General features: G+C 33.1%; 1 protein-coding gene across 1 annotated transcript; it reads left to right on the top strand.

Annotated features, from left to right (window-relative positions):
- Positions 1–14972: 14972 nt before the first annotated feature.
- LOC134262243 (uncharacterized) lies at positions 14973–19642 on the top strand. The gene is made up of 8 exons (XM_062744618.1): positions 14973–15083; positions 17253–17401; positions 17811–17960; positions 18109–18192; positions 18358–18450; positions 18575–18848; positions 18948–19230; positions 19368–19642. The coding sequence occupies exons 1-8, from the start codon at positions 14973–14975 to the stop codon at positions 19640–19642; spliced, it is 1419 nt and encodes a 472-aa protein (XP_062600602.1).
- The last annotated feature ends 105 nt before the right edge of the window (positions 19643–19747 follow it).

Genomic DNA, 19747 nt, shown 5'->3' with positions numbered 1-19747 from the left:
CTGTACCGAATTCTTACTTAACGAGAAAATCAACTTACCAACATAACAAGAGGTATTTTTTTTCCTTTTATCACGATTCATACAAAAATGGATAAACAACATACGATACCCCAGCAAAATGCAGTTAGAGGACATATTTCTCTTTTAGATACAGGCAGAATATTTTCAATTCATAATTTATCCTTGTTGCAGAAGGGTATAATTTATGCACATTAATTATAAATGGACTAAAACTCTAGGAGGATACTAACAAATAGCTAAAGTAATTTGACAGGTAACCTATTAAATAATTTTTAACATTATCACTACCTATTTTTGATGAGAAATGAAGCACACATTCCTTTAGTTAGTACCGTGTATGTAGGTAATAATTTTTGCAGATATATATATAAATTGATTCATGCATCATATATATATATATATATATATATATATATATATATATATATATATATATATATATATATATATCAAATTTTACATGAAAGTGAATGAATCATACCTAAATATATATCAAATTTTACATGAAAGTGAATGAATCATACCTAGTCTGGTTGTTTCTATATCAAAGAAGTCAAACTGGCATTCGCTCAGTTGATCTATGTCAACTGATTGGTATTCAGGTTGTACAATCACTTCATTGAAGGTGGTTTGGTTAATGTTTATACAAATTAATCATAATAACACTTATTTTTCTTTTTATATCATTTAAAGTGAGACCTCAGGCATTTAACAGTTAAAGTACACCCTGGCTGGTAGTGGTTAAGTTCCTTAGAGCCGCGAAGTAAGGAGTCATCCCTAATCTTTGCCATACCGGTTTCCATATAAGTATTAGGTATATAACGTTAGTCAAACTGTTCCTCTAAACATGCATTCTTTTTATGCCTGTTTATAACAGAATTAGGCTATTTAGCTTACAAGTTTTTTAAAAAAGGTATCTACAGTCAGATAGACAGACTGACCAAATTCTGATATACCGGGCCCTCTTTCAGCTGGGGACAAAAATGATTTTAAAGTGGACGTTTTACATGCTTGTAAACATTCATGACAGAAGCAGTATTGCATAAGTTTCTATATTGACTGTTATATAAGTCTGTCTAAGAATTTAGACATTGTTAGGAATAATTGAAAAAATAACACAACAATAAAATCATAATTACTCTTTGGATTTCTTTGCAAGTCTTTTTCTCTTAAATCTGTGGGAGTTGATGATAGCTTTTCGTTTAAGCCTTCACTTCATCGGGGGAAGCGTCAGGTGGTCGCCATTTTCGCATAAGGATGCCATCTTTCATATAGAAGCATTCTCCAAATTTAATAGCCTCTTCTTGTGGAAGTGCCCTCTTACTAAGTTGAATGATATCTGGGTCTTTATGTTGTTCAGAGAGTAAACGTTCTCGGCTGAGGATGTCCTTGCCTTGGCTAACTAGTGGATGCAACTCATCATCAATACCAAATTTTGGTAACAGTTCTTTCTTCTCTTGCTTTTTCATATTGTGTGGTTCCATGCTTGTTTGAGTGCCATCAAGGTCAGATAAGAAAGTGTCACTCAAATCAATATCAACAGAGCAATTCGTCTTGTGAAAGGCTTGAGTATGGTCTGCCTCCATTTCTCGTCTTCTGGCCATCGCTCTAGTAACAGCACAGGCTGGATAAATAGCATCATCTTCATCATTGCACATAACATCTGGAGTGATTTTCTCACAAACTATAGGATCTGGTACAACTTTTACACCAGCTAAATCGTTGCTAGCAACAAAGAAATGCCTGGAACAGGAAGAGTAGGCCGAATACCTACGATAACAGGTCCAGTAACTAAATCTGACTTCAAACTAATTCTATGCAGGGGAACATCAATGACGCCTAGCTCCACACCCTGTAATAAAACTGACCCACCAGTAGAAGTCTGCTCAGACAAAGGAAGCACGCCCTCTAACAATAACGTCTGTGCAGCAGCAGTATCTCTCAAAATCTGGACAGGTTTTATTTCGCTAGAGTCACCGAGTGAAACAAATCCCTGAGACATAAAGGGCTTATAATCCTCCATAGAATCAATAGAACTGGACTGTGAACCCTGGACATCAGGAGTGTCAGAACAAATCGAAACTAAGGCTTCTCTATCACCTGTAACTGCCGCAGAGGCATGTGGTTGAGTTTTATCAATGTCATTTTTTCTCTTAAGTTTAAAGCATTCACTGATCAGATGACCCTTTTCCTTACAATAACTACAAGTAGGAAGCGACCCTATTCCAGAAGATCCTTCAAAACGTCCTGGACCGGACTTAGAACCACCTTGGGATGGAGACTTGGAACATGTGAAAGACTGAGACCCTGAACCACTCTTTTTATATGTGTCTGAATTGGAAGAATTCCTGCTAGTCTGAGATCTTGATACAAAATTCTTTTTATGAGACAGAGCGTAAGTATCAGATATGACTGCTGCCTCTTCAAGAGTTTTCACATTCTTATCTTCTAAATGTGTTTTCAAATCTTGAGAAACACATTCCTTAAACTCTTCTACCAGGATGACTTGGCGTAAATTAGCAAAAGTTTTATCAAGTTTCTTAGATCTAAACCAATGATCGAATAAATCTTCCTTCTCTCGTGAAAATTCAACAAATGTTTGGTTATCAAACTTCCTATACTTTCTGAATTTTTGTCTATACGCTTCAGGTATAAATTCATAGGCTTTTAATATTGCTGCTTTGACCTTCTCATAGTCTGAACTTTCAGCTACCCCCAGTTCAGAGTATACCTCAGCTGCTTTGCCAACCAGTACACTTTGTAACATTGTTGACCAAACGTGTTGTCGCCATTTAAGATTCTCTGCGACTTTCTCGAATTGGGAAAAATATTTGTCTACTGATTTTTCTTGAAATTTTGGAACTAATCTAATATTTTTTGCTGCGTCAAATTCATTCTTGACAAATGACGGTTCTGGTTGGTTTTGTAATTTTAATTTCTTTAATTCAAAGTTCATTTCACGCTCTCTTTCTCGCTCTTCTCTTTCAAATTTTCGTTCACGCTCTAGTTCTTCTCTTTCTCTATCTCTTTCTCGCTCTTCTCTTTCTAATTTTTCTCTTTCAAATCGCATTTTCTCTAACTCTAATTGAAACTGATAGTCTGCCATTTTATGACAGCCTAACTCTGATTTAACTGTATATTCTGGAAGATGTTATTTTTGAAAGATGTTTTCATCTACTAGTTTGTTTGCAACCTTAATTCTAATGTCTTGCTTTTTCTGAGAGGATTTAACATCTAACCCAAAATGCAAACCTAATGCGATCAAGTCATCTTTTTTTAACGTATCAAAAACCTGAACACTTGGCGAAGTAAGAAAGTTTGTGACCGAAAATACCATTTTGATTTTTGCTGGCTTATAGTCAAATTTAACAATTTAATTTAATTAACAAAATTCTGACAATAAACTGCAAAAGTGCAAGAAATTCTTGATCCCGGACGAGCCCCCAATTCTGTTATGGGTCAGAATAACCCTAAATGCCAGCAAAGATCAATCACACAGTTTAAACTTAACAATAATTTATTTACAGTAATATACAAATCATTAAGTACAAACTTAGCAAAAATCTAAAAATACATACATCAGAGTGTCTGTTGCTGCACACAATGTCCCAGTGAAATTATATCCCAGTTGTAACTCAATGGTGCTCATACGACAAGAGTATCTATGCATCGAATTGACAGGATATTTATACAGTAATATAAATCTAGAATATTCTAGAAGTTGTAAGTACATGATATTCCTGGAAAGTTCTGGACATGAATAAAGTTCAAGAATGTTCTAGAAAAAATTACCAAACATATTGACCACTCTGGAATGTTCAAGAAACTTAATGTTACTAATAATATACAAGATGAAACAATACAAATACAACACATCTCACAACAATATTCTTCATAGTCACCTTGTCTATAAAAGGTTCTTTCCAATTCTGGTGTGCTGTAAATCTCAAAACAGGTTAATTTATAAATCTTTCTGTTCAGGTATATCCCTTGAACCTTGTTTTTCATTTGAATGAATCCTCTCACATGATAATGGACGTTGAGATCGAATATTGTTCGTTATTTCCATATCCTTCTTCATGATGAAGTTTTCCAGTTTCTGGATGTCTTTCTTTTTGTAAGATCAACTATTGATAATCACTTCCAATGATTTGATCTACATCTTCCTGTCGGCACCCAGTTAAATTAAATATCCAATTATTGGCTATTCTACCTCTGTTTGTTTTAAGGAAGCAATATATCCATTGCCTGTATTTTCTTTCTGTTTGTTTTGATAATGGGCCTTAATATCCTCCAAGAGTTTGTTTGTTCTTAAATTTTCTTTTTCCTCCTCTTCCTGAGGTTTATATTCTACAGTATGTTCTCCCATCAAGGGAGGTGGTATAAATACTGCAGGATGTTCTACCATTAGACAGCCACTCCCAAACACTCTCTGATTGTAAACAACAATTGATGTCCTTCCATCTTCGAATCTGGAAAGAGTAATTTCACTTCAATCAGTGAAAAGATTAAATATTTTTAAAGCATTATTAAGACTTTGTCTTCAAGCCAAGTTTGTTGAAAATTCTTTTAACCATATTTTAACAATATAACTTTGCAAACAAGTAGACTACACTTAGTTCATAAAGAGACTTTATCAAAGATGATTATTCTATTTATTGCTGTTGTAAAGTTTCTATTCCTTACTGCATAAGTACTTCCTTTGTTCAACTTGTTCAAATATTCTTATAACATTTGCAAATGAAAATATACCTTAATAGCTTTTGTATTTAATGTGCTATCAGCATAATTTTTGGAAATATATAATATCAATGCATTATTGATTAATCTATAAAACTAATGCTGTTCACAAAATTGATGCAAAATTAGTAATATAAGAGTGTAGATCTCTGCAGATTGATTTCATTTCATCATCCATGTTGGATTTGTCATTACATGACATTCTGTAGGCCTCTATATTTGCACCATGCAAAGAAAGAATTTGGCTGTGGTTCTTTTAAGTCTCCATCTATGCAGCCAGGCAGTTTGAAGAAAACCATTCGGTTCTGCCCTTTGGATGTCCAAAGCTTTCCTTCTCCAAATATTCCAATTCCACTGCAGGTAAATTCAATTTATAATAATTTTTTTTAAATATGAAGTGTTTAATTCATGGAAGAAAAGGTAGAAGTAGATGTTATTGGTGTGAATATTCTTGTAAGAACCTTAATTTACCGGTCCACAGAAAAGGGCGTTAAAGTGTAGTGTTGCCAAAATGCGACGTTAGTAAAAGGATATATAAGATCGAGTGAGCGATCAAACAAAATTTAAATGCGAGGTTTTTGGCTTTATGACCCGAAACTCTAAGGTTAAAACTTTAGTTCAAAATTTAAATTTAGAAATTATTTATTCACGGGAAAAATACGACAAAGAAGCTTCTGAACAAAGTGTGTGGGGCGCATGCTTAGAGTCATTTATTTCGGACTTTCTCTCCATGTAAGCAAAAAGAATAAAATGCCGTTGATGATGAATTATGATCTTAGAAAAATTACTAAAACAAATGAATTCCTTAACCTATCCAAAAGAACGAGTCACTAACCCTAATCTTTCGGATGGTATTCAAGGACTACCCCTAGCAGGTGCGAGACTAACCCTAATCAATCGAATAATGTGCGAGGACTAACCCTAGTCTTTCGGATGGATGCCAGACTAACCCTAATCAGTCGAATACTAGTTCAAGGACTAAATCTTATCTCTCGGATGCATGATGAGAGACTAACCCTAATTAGTGGAATACTAGTACAAGGATTAACCTTAATCTCTCAGGTGGATGCAGGACTAACCCTAATCAGTCGAGTACTAGTGCAAGGACTAACTCTAATCTCTCGGTTGGATGCAAAAATAGCCCAAATCAGTCGAGTACTAGTGCAAGGACTAATCCTAATCTCCTCTCAAGTGTGTGCAAGACTAACCCTAATCAGTCCAATAGTGTGCAAGTTTATCCCTTATCAGTTTATTGACGTAAGTGTTATGTCATAGTCTAATGAGCCCGAGGATCTTGCGTATCTGGGGAACGGTAAAGTCAAGTTAACCATAAAATATGTCATGCATTACACATTTTCAAGTGCATAGATTGATGATAAATTTATGAAAATTTATAATTTATTAGAATTATCAGGGAGCCCTTGATATGTTTTTGTAAGATTATAACCGATACGGCCGGACCACTTGATCTACACACACATTTGATGGCGAAGTTTTTGCGTCCTTTTCAAAGGTAAAATTTGTGTTGGAATTGATTTGATGGCCTACAATTTATGGAAAAGAAATAATATTTAAAAATAGAAGACAGGGGTTTTTACAAGCCTTGTCACATAGGATAATAAATGAGTACAAATAGAAGAAAGAATATGAACTTTAAAATAACTATTACATTTAAGCTATCCGATCCATATTAGCTTCAGATTCAGATTTAGCGGACAGATTAAGCCGATAACATAACCATGCCTCGTTTCAACCCCCGGAGAGTTTTAACTTCAGTAAACCGACACTGTGACTCGACTAGAAGGAACGATTTTCCCGCTTTAGAATGGCCTCGTAGTTTAACAAAGAAGACCCGGAGGTCTAGATCAGCGCACTTATCTACGCAATGGGTAAGGAGGCAGAGCACATTTTTAAGTCACTACAGTTCGAAGATCAAGATGATAAGAAGTTTGAGAAAGTATTCAAGAAATTTGACGAATATTTCATTCCAAAGAGAAAATATATCCACAAACGAGCCAGTTTTCATCAGCGCGCTCAACAACCCGGTGAGTCTATAAAAACTTTTGTAAGAAATCTCTACGAAATGTCCGAGTATTGTGACTTTGTTGACAGGAAGGAGCAGATTAGAGATCGATAAGTGATCGAAATGTCTGACAAAGAACTCTCGGAGAAACTACAGCTCAGATCGATATCAGACCTTACACTCGAGAAATTGCGCGGCAATCAGAAATGGTAAATCACAGATCAAGGACCAGAATGTGTCAGCTACAAATGTGGAATCAATCCGTAAGCATAGTGCTACAAGTCAAGGTCCGAGGAATTTTTACACTGGCCGAGGAAGAGGTCGAGGACACAGACACTCAGGTGGGCGTGGCAGAGGTAACCATCACACCACAGGACAAGGTCAAGGAAAACGTAACAAGTGTAATTTACGACATGCAAGGGATCATTGTTTCGCTAAGGGCAAACAGTGCAGACGGTGTCACAAATATGATCACTTTGTGTGGAAGGGGCAGTTACAAGGGGAAACTTTCTGGAAGACGAGAGCTTAGATTTTGTGCCCCAGAATGTGAACATAATGAGCAAATAGACCAAAGTATTGGTGAAACACTTTCAAAACAATATGGATGTTTTGACCCTAGTCAGAGCATGCCAGACTATGATGTTGGGATAGCTTTGGGCATAACTAGGAAGCAAATTGTTTAAGAGGATATAACTCAGTGGGGTGAATTAGTTGATGATAGTTGATGATGATTATAGGGCTTTAGTGCGGGACTTAAATGAGCAAAAAAAGAATTTTTATATCATGTTTTGCATTGGCAAAAGACGAAGTCGAAACCCTTGTATGCGTTTTTGTCGGGGGGTGCTGGTGTTGGGAAAAGCGTCTTAACAAGAACCATCACTACTGAATTAAATATCCCCTTAGATTCCAAAAAATCCCCTGTTGTCCCCCTGTCAGTCCCTGACATTTTCCTGTCTCTCCCTGACTTTCTCCTATGATCCCCTGTCGTTGTCCCTGCTCTCCCTGTCAAGTCCCTGTCGCCCCTGTCATTGTCCCTGCCTTCCCTGTCTACTCCCTGTAGTCCCCTGACAGTTCTGATCAGTCCCTGTGTCATGTTTTCCCTGCCTTCCCTGTCTACTCCCTGTTTTCCCGCTGACATTATTTTGGCCAAGAAAAGGAGTTTAAAGAATATTTTTGTTGCATTTAAGAGTGAAAAATGATATAGTCTTGAAAACTTTAAGTTTTTTTTTGAAAATCTAGACTTAGTAAAAAGTTAACACATTTTTAAATGTTAACTCCCCTGTAATTTAGATTACTTGTATCAAGTGATTTTTTTAGTTTGGTAGCATTTCGCAGAAGGGCAGAGAATTGCATCATTAGAAGAAATTTACCTATTTATTTCATTTGTGAAAGATAAATATATCCTTTTATATATATTTATAACTTTTTCATTTTTTATTTGAACTACTTTGAAACATCTTTGAGTATAATAACTGTCTTTGTAAAAGAACTAGATTTAAACATTTGAGAATACATTATCAAATCCATGCATGGGATACTTTGTTTTACCAAAGAATTAAAAAAATTATTGAAAGGAATCGATATATGTGCATGCGAAAAATAAAAGTCTATTTAATAAATAAAAATTATTAAATAAACTAAAGATATATTTTATTCATTTATTTTCTTATGTGAATAAATTACAACAATGAGTAAATAAATAGTGGTAAATCAATAAATATATAAATAAATAATGAGAATTATATAAATTTATTCATTTATTTTTTATTTTTTTTAATTTATCACTCATTTATATCCCCCAAAATTTGATTTATTAGTTTCATTTTATTTCTTTGCTGAAATATGCTACAAAGTATTTTATTAGCGTAGTAAAACGACTTTTTATTATTTTAAGTCCATGATGGATATCAAAATAATCGTCTCATTATGCACAATTTTAATCCGTCAATGAGATTTTTGATACTTTTTTTTTTATTAAAAAATCGGTTTTCAAAACCCTAACACGGTTCTGAAACAACATCAAAGCCATTGATGTTTGCCAGTAATTAACTCGGGGTACACAGTCATGACACCTATTATATTTTTCACTGACCGCTATTTGTTTATATGTGACAGGAGACCGTGTGTAGTTTTCAGATGTTTGAAATAACATTTTCTCTTTGTATGCTCAATTTTTTTCAATCAAAACAAAATAAAAGTATCAAAAAAGCTATTGACGGAAAGATTGTGCATGCGATTATTTTGATATCCATCATGGAAGTAAAATAATTAAAAGCAGATTTAATATGCTTCAAGGATACTTTGACATACATTTTTGCGTAAACAGTTTTACATAAAATAAGCCAAAAAAATCCAATTTTCGGGTATTTGATTATTTAGTTTGCTTGTATCGTCAATTTTAAAGATAAAAACATTGTTTTTATAATGATTAAATACATGCAGTTAATAAATTTATTTTTTTTATTTACTAACTATTTAAAATCAATAATTGTATTGATTTTAAAAAATTAATTATTCCAAAATGCACCATTAACCCCTGCTGTCTCTCTCCTTTTTCTTTCTTTCTTTCTTTTTTATATGAAGGAGGCTGGTGGGTCATCAAATTAATCCCAAATTAACCACCAGATTTAACTTATTTTTTTTTTTGATACGGTATCTTTAGCTGTCAACTGTCATTTGACAAAAAAAAAAATTCAAAGATTTAGTTATAAAACTTGATCATTTTTGTATATGTTTATATGGAAATAGTCTAAAAATGGCTGCCACCCCCTAGCATCGTTTATTTTTTTTTTAAAATGGTACAAAGTGCTTAACGAAAAAACAGATTGCAGCGAAATAAATTCATAGTAAATAGATAAAATAACATAAATGAATAATAAAAAAAATATTAATAAAATATTAATCTATTTATTTTTAAAATTGAAAATACAACAAATTAATGAATCATTTTTAGCTGCAAGAAATTGTGTTTCTTGAATTTTATTTTATATAAACACTTGCATCCGAAGATGTTCTACAAAGTATTTTATTAGCGTATTAAAACGGATTTTTAATATTTTAAATACATTATGGATATCAAAATAATCGTCTCGTTATGCGCAATATTAATCTGTCAATTTGATTTTTGATACTTTGTTTTGATTGAAAAAATGCGGTTTTTAAAACCCTAACATCTGCAACATCAAAGCCATTTATGTGTGGTAATTAACTCGGGGTACACTCATGACACCTATTGTCTTTCTCACTGACCGCTATACCTTGTTTATGGTGTGTTCAGAGTGACCGTGTACAGTTTGCAACTGTTTGAAATAACATTTTCTCTATGTGTGAGAACTTTTTTTAATCAAAACAAAATAAAAGTATCAAAGAAGCTATTGACGGGTTAAGATTGTGCATAATGAGACGATTATTTTGATATCCATCATGGAAGTAAAATAATTAAAAGCAGATTTAATATGCTTCAAAAATACTTTGACACATATTTTTCCGTCAGTCGTTTTACATAAATAAGCCCCCAAAAAATCCTATTTCGGGTATTTGTTATTCAATTTGTTTGTATTGTCAGTTTTAAAAATAAAAAAGATTGTTTTTATAATAAATACATGCAGTTAATAAGTTTATTTATTTATTTATTTTTGGGTTTTTTTTTTTTGTTTATTAACTCTTTAAAATCAATTATTGTATTTATTTTAAAAACTTAATTATTCTAAAATGCACCAATACCCCCTGCTGTCTCTTTCTCTCTTTTTCTTTTTTCTTTCTTTATTTTTTACAAATGGAAAAAAAATGTCAAACCAGTATTTAACGAATAAAACAGATTGCAGCGAAATAAATTCATAGTAAATTAAAAAAATAAAATACATGAATAATAAAAAAAAATATTAATTAAATATCAATCTATTTCTTTATTTTTGAAATTGAAAATAGTACAAATTAATGAATCATTCAATCTGCAAGAAATTGTGTTTCTTTAGTTTTACTTTAAAATTATATAAACACTCGCATCTGTAGATGTGCTACAAAGTATTTTATTAGCGTATTAAAACGACTTTTCTTTATTTTAAGTACATGATGTATATCAAAATAATCAGCTTATTATGCACAATATTAATCTGTCAATTTGATTTTTGATACATTGATTTGATTTAAAAAATCGGTTATCAAAACCCTAACACGGTTCTGAAACAACATCAAAGCCATTGATGTTTACCAGTAATTAACTCGGGGTTCACGGTCATGACACCTATTATCTTTTTCACTGACCGCTATACCTTGTTTATGTTGTGACAGGACGACCGTGTATAGTTTGCAGCTGTTTGAAATAACATTTTCTCTTTTTATGAGAACTGATATTGGTGCATTTTGGAATCAAAACAAAATAAAAGTATCAAAGAAACTATTGACGGGTAAAGATTGTGCATAATGAGACGATTATTTTGATATCCATCATGGAAGTAAAATGATTAAAAATAGTTTAAATATGCTTCAAAAATACTTTGATACATATTCATTGTTAATCAGTTTACATAGAATATGCGAAACAAATCCCATTTTCGGGTATATGATTAATTAGTTTGTTTGTATCGTCAATTTTAAAAATAAAAACATTGTTTTTAGAATGATTAAATACATGCAGTTAATAGGTTTATTTTTTTTTTTTTATTTACTCATCAATTAGGTCACTCGATTTAAAAAAAAACTAAAATATTCCAAAGTGCCCAAAATTTGAATTTAATATTTTTTTTTTTTTCAAAAGTAGAATCCACAACACAAGAAAATTTCTACTGATGTTATATAAAATATTAAGTATTTTTGAATATTAAAACTGCTTTTAATATTTTAGCCACCTGATGGATATCATGTTGATTTGTAGATTTATTCCAAACCAAACGAAAAGGGATAAACACTAGATTCTTCTTGTTTAATAATTTTTATCTATTTCATTTTTTTTTAATGCATTTATATACTCTTTACAATATTTTTTTTCATTAATTATTTCAAAATGTTATATATAACAAGAGGCCCAATGTTTATAGGTCACCTGAGCATTATGCAACAACTTTCCAGTGATTTAATTTGATTCATGTTTTAATATATATATATATAAATTCACAATTTTGAAATAGGCACCATTGATCATCATAACAATACACTTAGCAGTTGCTTAGTTTGTTTACTTAATACCACATAAAAAAAATACATTGAACAAAAAAAGCATTTCAAGTAATCAGTAATATTCAGCATGATCAGTTTTTATGCCCCATATCACACATGAACCCCTGACCCTTAAAGCCTAGATCCACACATTGCACAATTTTTGAAAAGGCACCCTTGCTTTTCAAAAATATTTGATAAATACCAAGGAGCAGATTTCAAACAATTCATCCAGTTTCAGTATATAAGTACAGCCCCCCCCCCTCCTTTATGGTACCCCTGACCCTGGGGCCTTGAAATTCACAATTCTGGAAGATTAGGACCCTTACTCATCATAACTACATAGGTAGTTCATCTGCTTAATACCAAGGAGCAGAGAAGAAAACTTTCAAAGATTTAGTGTATTTTCATTGTATAATCAATAAAGCCCCACCCTATCACTAGAATCCCTGACCCTGGGGCCATAAAATTCACAATTTTGGAAGAGGCACTCTTGCTCATCATAACTATGCACTTATTTAGTTTATTTTATACCCAGGAGCAGAGAAGAAGATTTTCAAAGAATTCATGTATTTTCACTATATAATATATAGAGCCCCCCCCCCTTACACCAGAACCCCTGACCCTGGGGCCATAGAATTCACAATTTTGGTAGAGACACTCTTGCTCATCATAACTATGCACTTATTTAGTTTATTTAATACCCAGGAGCAGAGAAGAAGATTTTCAAAGAATTCAAGTATTTTCACTATGTAATCTATAGAGCCCCCCCCCCCCCTTACACCAGCACCCCTGACCCTGGGGCCATAAAATTAACAATTTTGGTAGAGGCACTCTTGCTCATCATAACTATGCACTTATTTAGTTTATTTAATACCCAGGAGCAGAGAAGAAGATTTTCAAAGAATTCATGAAATTTCACTATATAATCTATAGAGCCCCGCCCTAACACCAGAACCCCTGACCCTTGGGCCATAAAATTCACAACTCTGGTAGAGGCACTCTTGCTCATCATAATTATGCACTTAGTTAGTTTATTTAATACCCAGGAGCAGAGAAGAAGATTTTCAAAGAATTTATGTATTTTCACTACATAATCTATAAGAGCCCCACCCTAACACCAGAACCCCTGACCCTGGGGCCATAAAATTCACAATTTTGGTAGAGGCACTCTTGCTCATCATAACTATGCACTTAGTTAGTTTATTTAATACCCAGGAGCAGAGAAGAAGATTTTCAAAGAATTCATGAAATTTCACTATATACTTATTTAGCCCCACCCTAACACCAGAACCCCTGACCCCGGGGCCATGAATTTCACAATTTTGGTAGAGGACTCAATGCTGATTACAATCATGCAAACAGTTTGACTGCTTGATGTCCAGGAGTAAAGAAGAAGATTTTTAAAGATTGCACTAATTTTAGTAGTTTTTGCCCCACCCCCCAGGCCCCAGGGGGGCAGGGCCCATGAAATTCACAATTTTTGTTCCCCTTCACCCATAGATGCTATATGCCAAATTTGGTTGAAATTGGTTCAGTGGTTTCAGAGAAGAAGCTGAAAATGTTCAAATGTTAACGCACGACGCACGACGAACGACGACGGACGAAAAGTGATAGCAATAGGTCACCTGAGTTTACTCAGGTGACCTAAAAAATTAAACAAATTCCGTCCCTGGGGAGATCAATATACAATGGATCAAGTTCACATATATCATTGGATTCATTTGATTCTGAAGGTTATTTACGGCCCCGGGCAGACAGTGATAATATATATGATGAAGTTGTGTAAATTCTTTTCTTTCAGTTATCTTTGCAGTTCTGGCTACCACTTTTATTCTTGCATTGTTATAATTTTTTGCTATAAAAAAAGAGACAGATCAATGTACATTATCCTAAATATTATGAACAATTTGAGTTAAATGCAATAGATACCTAGTATATTTTCTCTTGCTTTCAGTTACATCTACCTGCTTGTCAGCAATATCCCTTGGATGCTTTTGTGCTTCAATAGCTTGCATTATAAGAAAGAGATTAAATAGAGCAAGACTTCTGCGATTAAATAATTCATAAGTACAAGCATTGGGAGAGGATTCGATTGTAAATGATGAACCATCTACCGAAAATTTGTTACTCTGATTGATGTCAATTTTATACCGTTTTGATTTTTCTTTGTAGGCATTCTTGGTATTTTCACATACATAAAAATTCAGCTAGAAATGATTAGAAGAAAACTTGCTGCAATACACAACCTTTTGTTGCAAATGTACAAATACATTAGAATTTTTGTAACAAAAATTATGGTTTTATCAAAAGAGATCATTATGTATAGAAGTCAAAATCAGATGACTAAAAATAATGTTCAAACAAAAAAGTACACTGAACAAAGAAGATATCCACAAAGAGTCAGAAAACAAACATCTTTTTATGGAATAAACAATTAAGGATTCTTTTCAGAAATGACATAAGTATGTGATAGTGTGCCAGTGGAATGCATCTTTTCATTACCTCACATGTCTATTATTGAATTTTACAATTTATATGTTTTTATTTCAGTACTGAGTTTAATATTTGGCATTATCATCAGTTTCATTATCTTGTTATATTATCATCAAAAGAAAAAGCGGCGACAAAGGGATTTAAGTTTCGATATTCTAAGTTTCTACATTAAAGATGAAGAAGCATTACAAAGATACAGATAAAGTAATAACTTGGGGTTTGAAGAACTAGAAATAAATACCACCAGTTTATAAAAAGAGGAAAAGAAAAAAGAAAAGTGAAACAAGATTCCCATTAAACTGTTTGATAATTAATGTTCTTTTAAAACCTGGATGCAGGAAAGCTTAATTATGTAAGGTTTACAGTACAAACAAGTCCTTAGCACATAAGAGTATATTCATGTACTGGAGTATGCAAAAAAAACCAAACTTTTAGCTGAGGTTTATATTTTATTTTATCCAAACTTTGTCAAATATTGTACAACAAAATAAACTGCTGTAATGTGTGGTCGTCCGTGTCCCTCGAATGCTGGTAGTCTATGGTTCCAAACGGTGTTTGGGTTACACAACTGTCTCTTGCCGCTAAGGAGGCTCAGACACCCCTCTCCAGTGCGAAGAGATTACACTTCCCCCTCTCCAGTGCCGAGGAGGTTACACGTCCGTCTTGCGTTCAAGACAACGAGATGTGACTGGTACGGGCCGCCATCTCTACACTACTACACAGGAATGATCAGTGAGACCTGTTAAATATCATATACAGGATAATATAGACATACAATTTACGCTGTGAAACGTTACATTGCAATATGTACAATGCAGTTATTGCTATACTTCTCAACAGTTATTACAAAACGTAGAACCGACAAATAAAGATACACACAAGCCACCGTACATTTAAAATTCACGCAGTTTCGAACACATTGTAACTATAAATAACACAACTTAAAAGTATGAAATGGAATAGCTTAAAGTTACATATGTTTTTTTTTTTTGGAAAGCATTTAGCATTTTAAAGAAAAATATTTGCAACCAGTTACAAGTATCAGAATACTTAAATAAATAATCAGTCTTGCTTCATTCTTTATTTCGAATTCATTTGACCGTTCACGGTAGCTCAGTCGGTAGAGCGCTCGCTCCGTGATCGGGAGGTCGTGAGTTCGTATCTCGGCCGCGACTGACCTAGTCGTTAAAATTGGTAGCAACTGTTCCTTCGCCATGCGCTCGGCACTTTGAAGTGAAGGTTGCGGGTCCTTCGGATGAGACCTTAAAAACCGAGGCCCCTTGTCAGCGGCAGGCGTTGGCACGATAAAGATCCCTCACTGCTCAATGGCCCTGAGTGCCGAGTAAAGGTCAAAATTTGAAGCCCTTCACCGGCATACGGTGACGTCTCCATATGAGTGAAAAATTGTCGAGAGGGACGTTAAACAATATACAATCAATCGAATTCATTTGTGTACATTCATAGATCTGATTCAAAAAAGTATTTTATGCAAACAGAGAGATTAAGAGAGAGAGAGAGAGAGAGAGATAATTTGAAACTGGAATAATTTTGGTAATCAAAGTAGAATATACTAGAGGTTCCAAGAATTTTAAAGTTTTTAATAATTAAGTTCATTAAAGTTTTTTTTGTATTTTTGGTCATGGAACCCTCCCACGATTAAAAGCATATATGATTTATGCTGTATCTATGAAAAAAAGCAGTAAATTAAACAAAACAATATTAATCTGATACAGTTTTTATCATCCATTTTTCCACACAAATTTATCACTATATACATGATCAATTTCAAAATATTTAAGAATTTATTAAAAGTCAACCTAGTGGTACTATGAGGTATAGGAGCTCATTTAATGATATCTCCCGCCACCCATATGAATATAATATATAATGAATACAAAATAAACGCGTTATACATGTATATCAAATGCTTTATTGTTAAATATTTTCATCATCTTTTTTTGTTTATAAATATTCATTACATATATATATATATAGGAATTTTGCATGTGCGATATGGCTGACCTCACAGTAGCTGTATCAGCCCTACAGGGCTATAATGAATTTGCGGGCTGAGATATGTTATCGATCAGCTCCGCAGGGCTGATACGGATCGAAGTCGGTGCATGGTTTTTTTTGGGGGGGGGCTCTCAACATAATGCGTTCTTTATTTTATTACTAAGTATGTAATAAATAAGACAAAAGTTACCATTTTCCATTTTATATTCTGTATCAGCCCGCGACCAAAGCAGCCCACGGGCCTTCTGCACTATATATATATATATATATATATATATAGCTGATATTGGTGTCTCGGGCTGATACAGATCGATGTGATATGGAAAAGGGTATGTATTATTCTCTATGTAAACAATATTTTATTCGATATAAAATAAAAAAATTATTGACATATTATATATCACATTGTAAAACATCAAAAACACATTTAAACTTGAAATATAAGCGGGTTTTCTTGAACAGGTCTATTTTCCTAAACGAAACGTATAATTTTTTTCTTTAAACTATATTATTCTTGTTGTATTTTCCATTAAATCTAATTATACTTATATGAAAAATGCATTAATTATATCACAATATATTTTATGTTTACGTCTACATTTTGCACCTTTTAAATTCAATTTTAATGGCAATTTTGCCATTAAATCTTTGTTTAATACAACGAACAGTTCTATGGTAATTGATTAATAATTTTAATTCCAGCTCTGGATAGTAAATGATCATTAATTTCAGAAAAGGGGGGTAGACGACATTTTCTATACTGAAATCGAACTTTGAAGAATCACTTTATTTTGAAATACAGATTCAGCAAGAAAACGAAACAACTTCAGTTGTGTCAAAATATAATCAAGGCAGAATAGCTATAGGTGGTCAATATGATCGTTGGATGGAATTAAAAGAGACGCTGCAGCTTAAAACTCATGCTGATGTAGCAGAGTACCTTCTTGATCGGTAAGTAAAATAATGTTTATTTCCAAAAAAACTGCAAAATAAATCTTTATTTCAGTATTAGTATTAAGTAATAGAAATGAGTTTTATCATTTCTTTTTATCTAAAACTGCAATAATTTTGAGAGAAAATGGGGATTAAGCCGATTAACAAATGTAAACAGTGTGTAAACAAACCAGGAAAGCCGATGGGGCCCCCAGGGGGTACACTTTCATTGTGAAGTAAATGCGATAGGGGTTAATAACAGATAAAACCTGCCGCTTTATTGATTATGTTTGTATAAAATAATGCTATATATACAGAATTTCAGATAAAAGTACTAAAACTATATTGAAATTAATTAAGTAAATCAATGAGTGTTTCAAATAAAATTGTGTTATATAGGCATACTTCAACTATTTCATCTATATAGGAATGAAACCTTGGCATTTGAAAGTTCTCCTAAAAGGGTTAAAACTGCATCAAGTGCAGTAACATCAACACCGGGACCAACAGCTACCATTCTCCCACCCAAATTTTCAGATGTGTCTGAAATATCTTCAGATCTGGACAAGGGGGACAGGTAAATAAACAAGAATGGCAATCAGATTAAAATATTCTCTAAAACTTTAGTTGTATCTAATCCTAATATCACCATTCTTGAAAGATATATAAAATAACCATGTATTTTATTCTATCCTATTCTAAAGGTGTTATGTTTCTACTTTTAGAAATTCAGATTTATCTGGTGTAGAACAGTTTGTAAAAACTGATAAGAAAACGACAGCTCCAAGCAGTTTTTTGAATCCTTTAGAGTAAGTACAAATATTTAAATCATAGATTATAGTCTTCTGTTATAAGATTTGATATGCATCGGAGTACTTTAAAATAGAATTTGTTTTTACTGATTTATGTCATTGTATTTATATTAGAATAATTATCATAATCTATGTTGATCTTACAGAAATTTTGTTTTGTAGTCTCTCAATCTGCTTATCAGAAAACTACACCAAGGAGGACTCAGAGGATTCATCAGATGAAGATTATGAGCCTAGTTACATAATGACCATGAGGTAAGATTTGCAAGGACACCTTGCCGTTAAGCCAGTAAATTATTTAATTTATTTTCATATTTCAATATTTTCAATCTACTGACTAACATTAGAATTATTAATAAAATTTAATCCCTGTCATAAGAGAGGACACTCAGACTGAAGCCATGGTTGAGGACTCTGAAAATGAGGATAGCTGTGATGAGGAATCAAATGATGATCTTCGCCCCGGGATTGCCAAAATTTTAACTCCAGAAGAGATTGAGGGCTGTAAGGAAGATCGCCCTTTCCTTGTTTATCTTTCACAGCTTCACACATTAGCTGAAGTGCGTGTCCTACCAAATTGTCAGCTCAAAGGATGCAAAAAACCAGTGCATTTGGAGAAAGCTGTGGTTGGATCAGCACTCTATTTCAAATGGGTACGTAAGAAAATTGGCTTGTAATCTCATGTTTTAATAAAGTACCCAAGTACTATGAATTGGAAAAAAATAATAAATTATCATATGGTCTATTTAAAGAATTGTTCTGATGGACATCAAGCTCAGCAGTGGTGTTCACAGCCTGTCCTAAACAGAGGAATGCATCTAGGGGATTTGACACTCTCCTCTTCCATTCTTCTCTCTGGAAGCAACTTTCAGAAAGTGTCAATGATGGCTAAATTCATGAAACTACCAATTGTGAGCAAAAACTCATTTTATAAAATGCAGAGAACATACTTGATTCCAGCAGTGGATGAGTTTTGGACAGAACACCAGGAAACTGTGTTTAACCAGTTTCAAGGAAGAGCTATTACAATACTTGGTAGATATCAAAGTCATTATTGAAAAAAATATCATGAAAAAAATGCAAATATCATAATTGTCTTAATTTTGACATAGATCTATTCATATTTTTTTTTTCATTTATGTTTATTTCTTTTTTCTTTTTTTTGATTAAAGGGGATGGCAGAATGGATAGCCCTGGTCACACTGCTCAGTATTGCTCTTATACATTTATGGAGTATGACACCAAGACCATTCTGCATATAATAACCATGGACAAGCGAGTGACAGAGAAAAAAAGCACAAATCTGGAGAAGGCTTGCTTTGTTCAGGGCTTGCGATATCTACTGGACAAGGGACTTCATATTGTTGAAGTTGTTACAGATGCTCATGTACAAGTTGCTTCAGTAATGAGTAAGTTCAAACAAAACAACCAATATATACTACTATAAGTAAATCCTCTGTTTAAAGATTCCAAAGAGGCATACATGTACCGGTACTTATAAAATGTAGATTTTTTTGATGAATGAAAATAAGTCTTTATTTGTCAATTTTGC

This window comes from Saccostrea cucullata, unplaced genomic scaffold, assembly GCF_032062105.1.
Source record: "Saccostrea cucullata isolate Sc308-1 unplaced genomic scaffold, CSIRO_AGI_Scuc_v1 ctg11068, whole genome shotgun sequence".
Lineage (NCBI taxonomy): Eukaryota > Metazoa > Mollusca > Bivalvia > Ostreida > Ostreidae > Saccostrea > Saccostrea cuccullata.
This window is presented reverse-complemented; position numbering and strand designations above follow the sequence as displayed.

Excerpts from the sequence above, each read along its gene's own strand:
- LOC134262243 (XM_062744618.1), top strand. The coding sequence starts at position 14,973 with ATGGTTCCAAACGGTGTTTGGGTTACACAACTGTCTCTTGCCGCTAAG. Across the intron at positions 15,084-17,252 it reads CCCTCTCCAGTGCCGAGGAG|ATTCAGCAAGAAAACGAAAC; the intron begins GTTACACGTCCG and ends TTTGAAATACAG. Across the intron at positions 18,849-18,947 it reads CAGCACTCTATTTCAAATGG|AATTGTTCTGATGGACATCA; the intron begins GTACGTAAGAAA and ends GTCTATTTAAAG.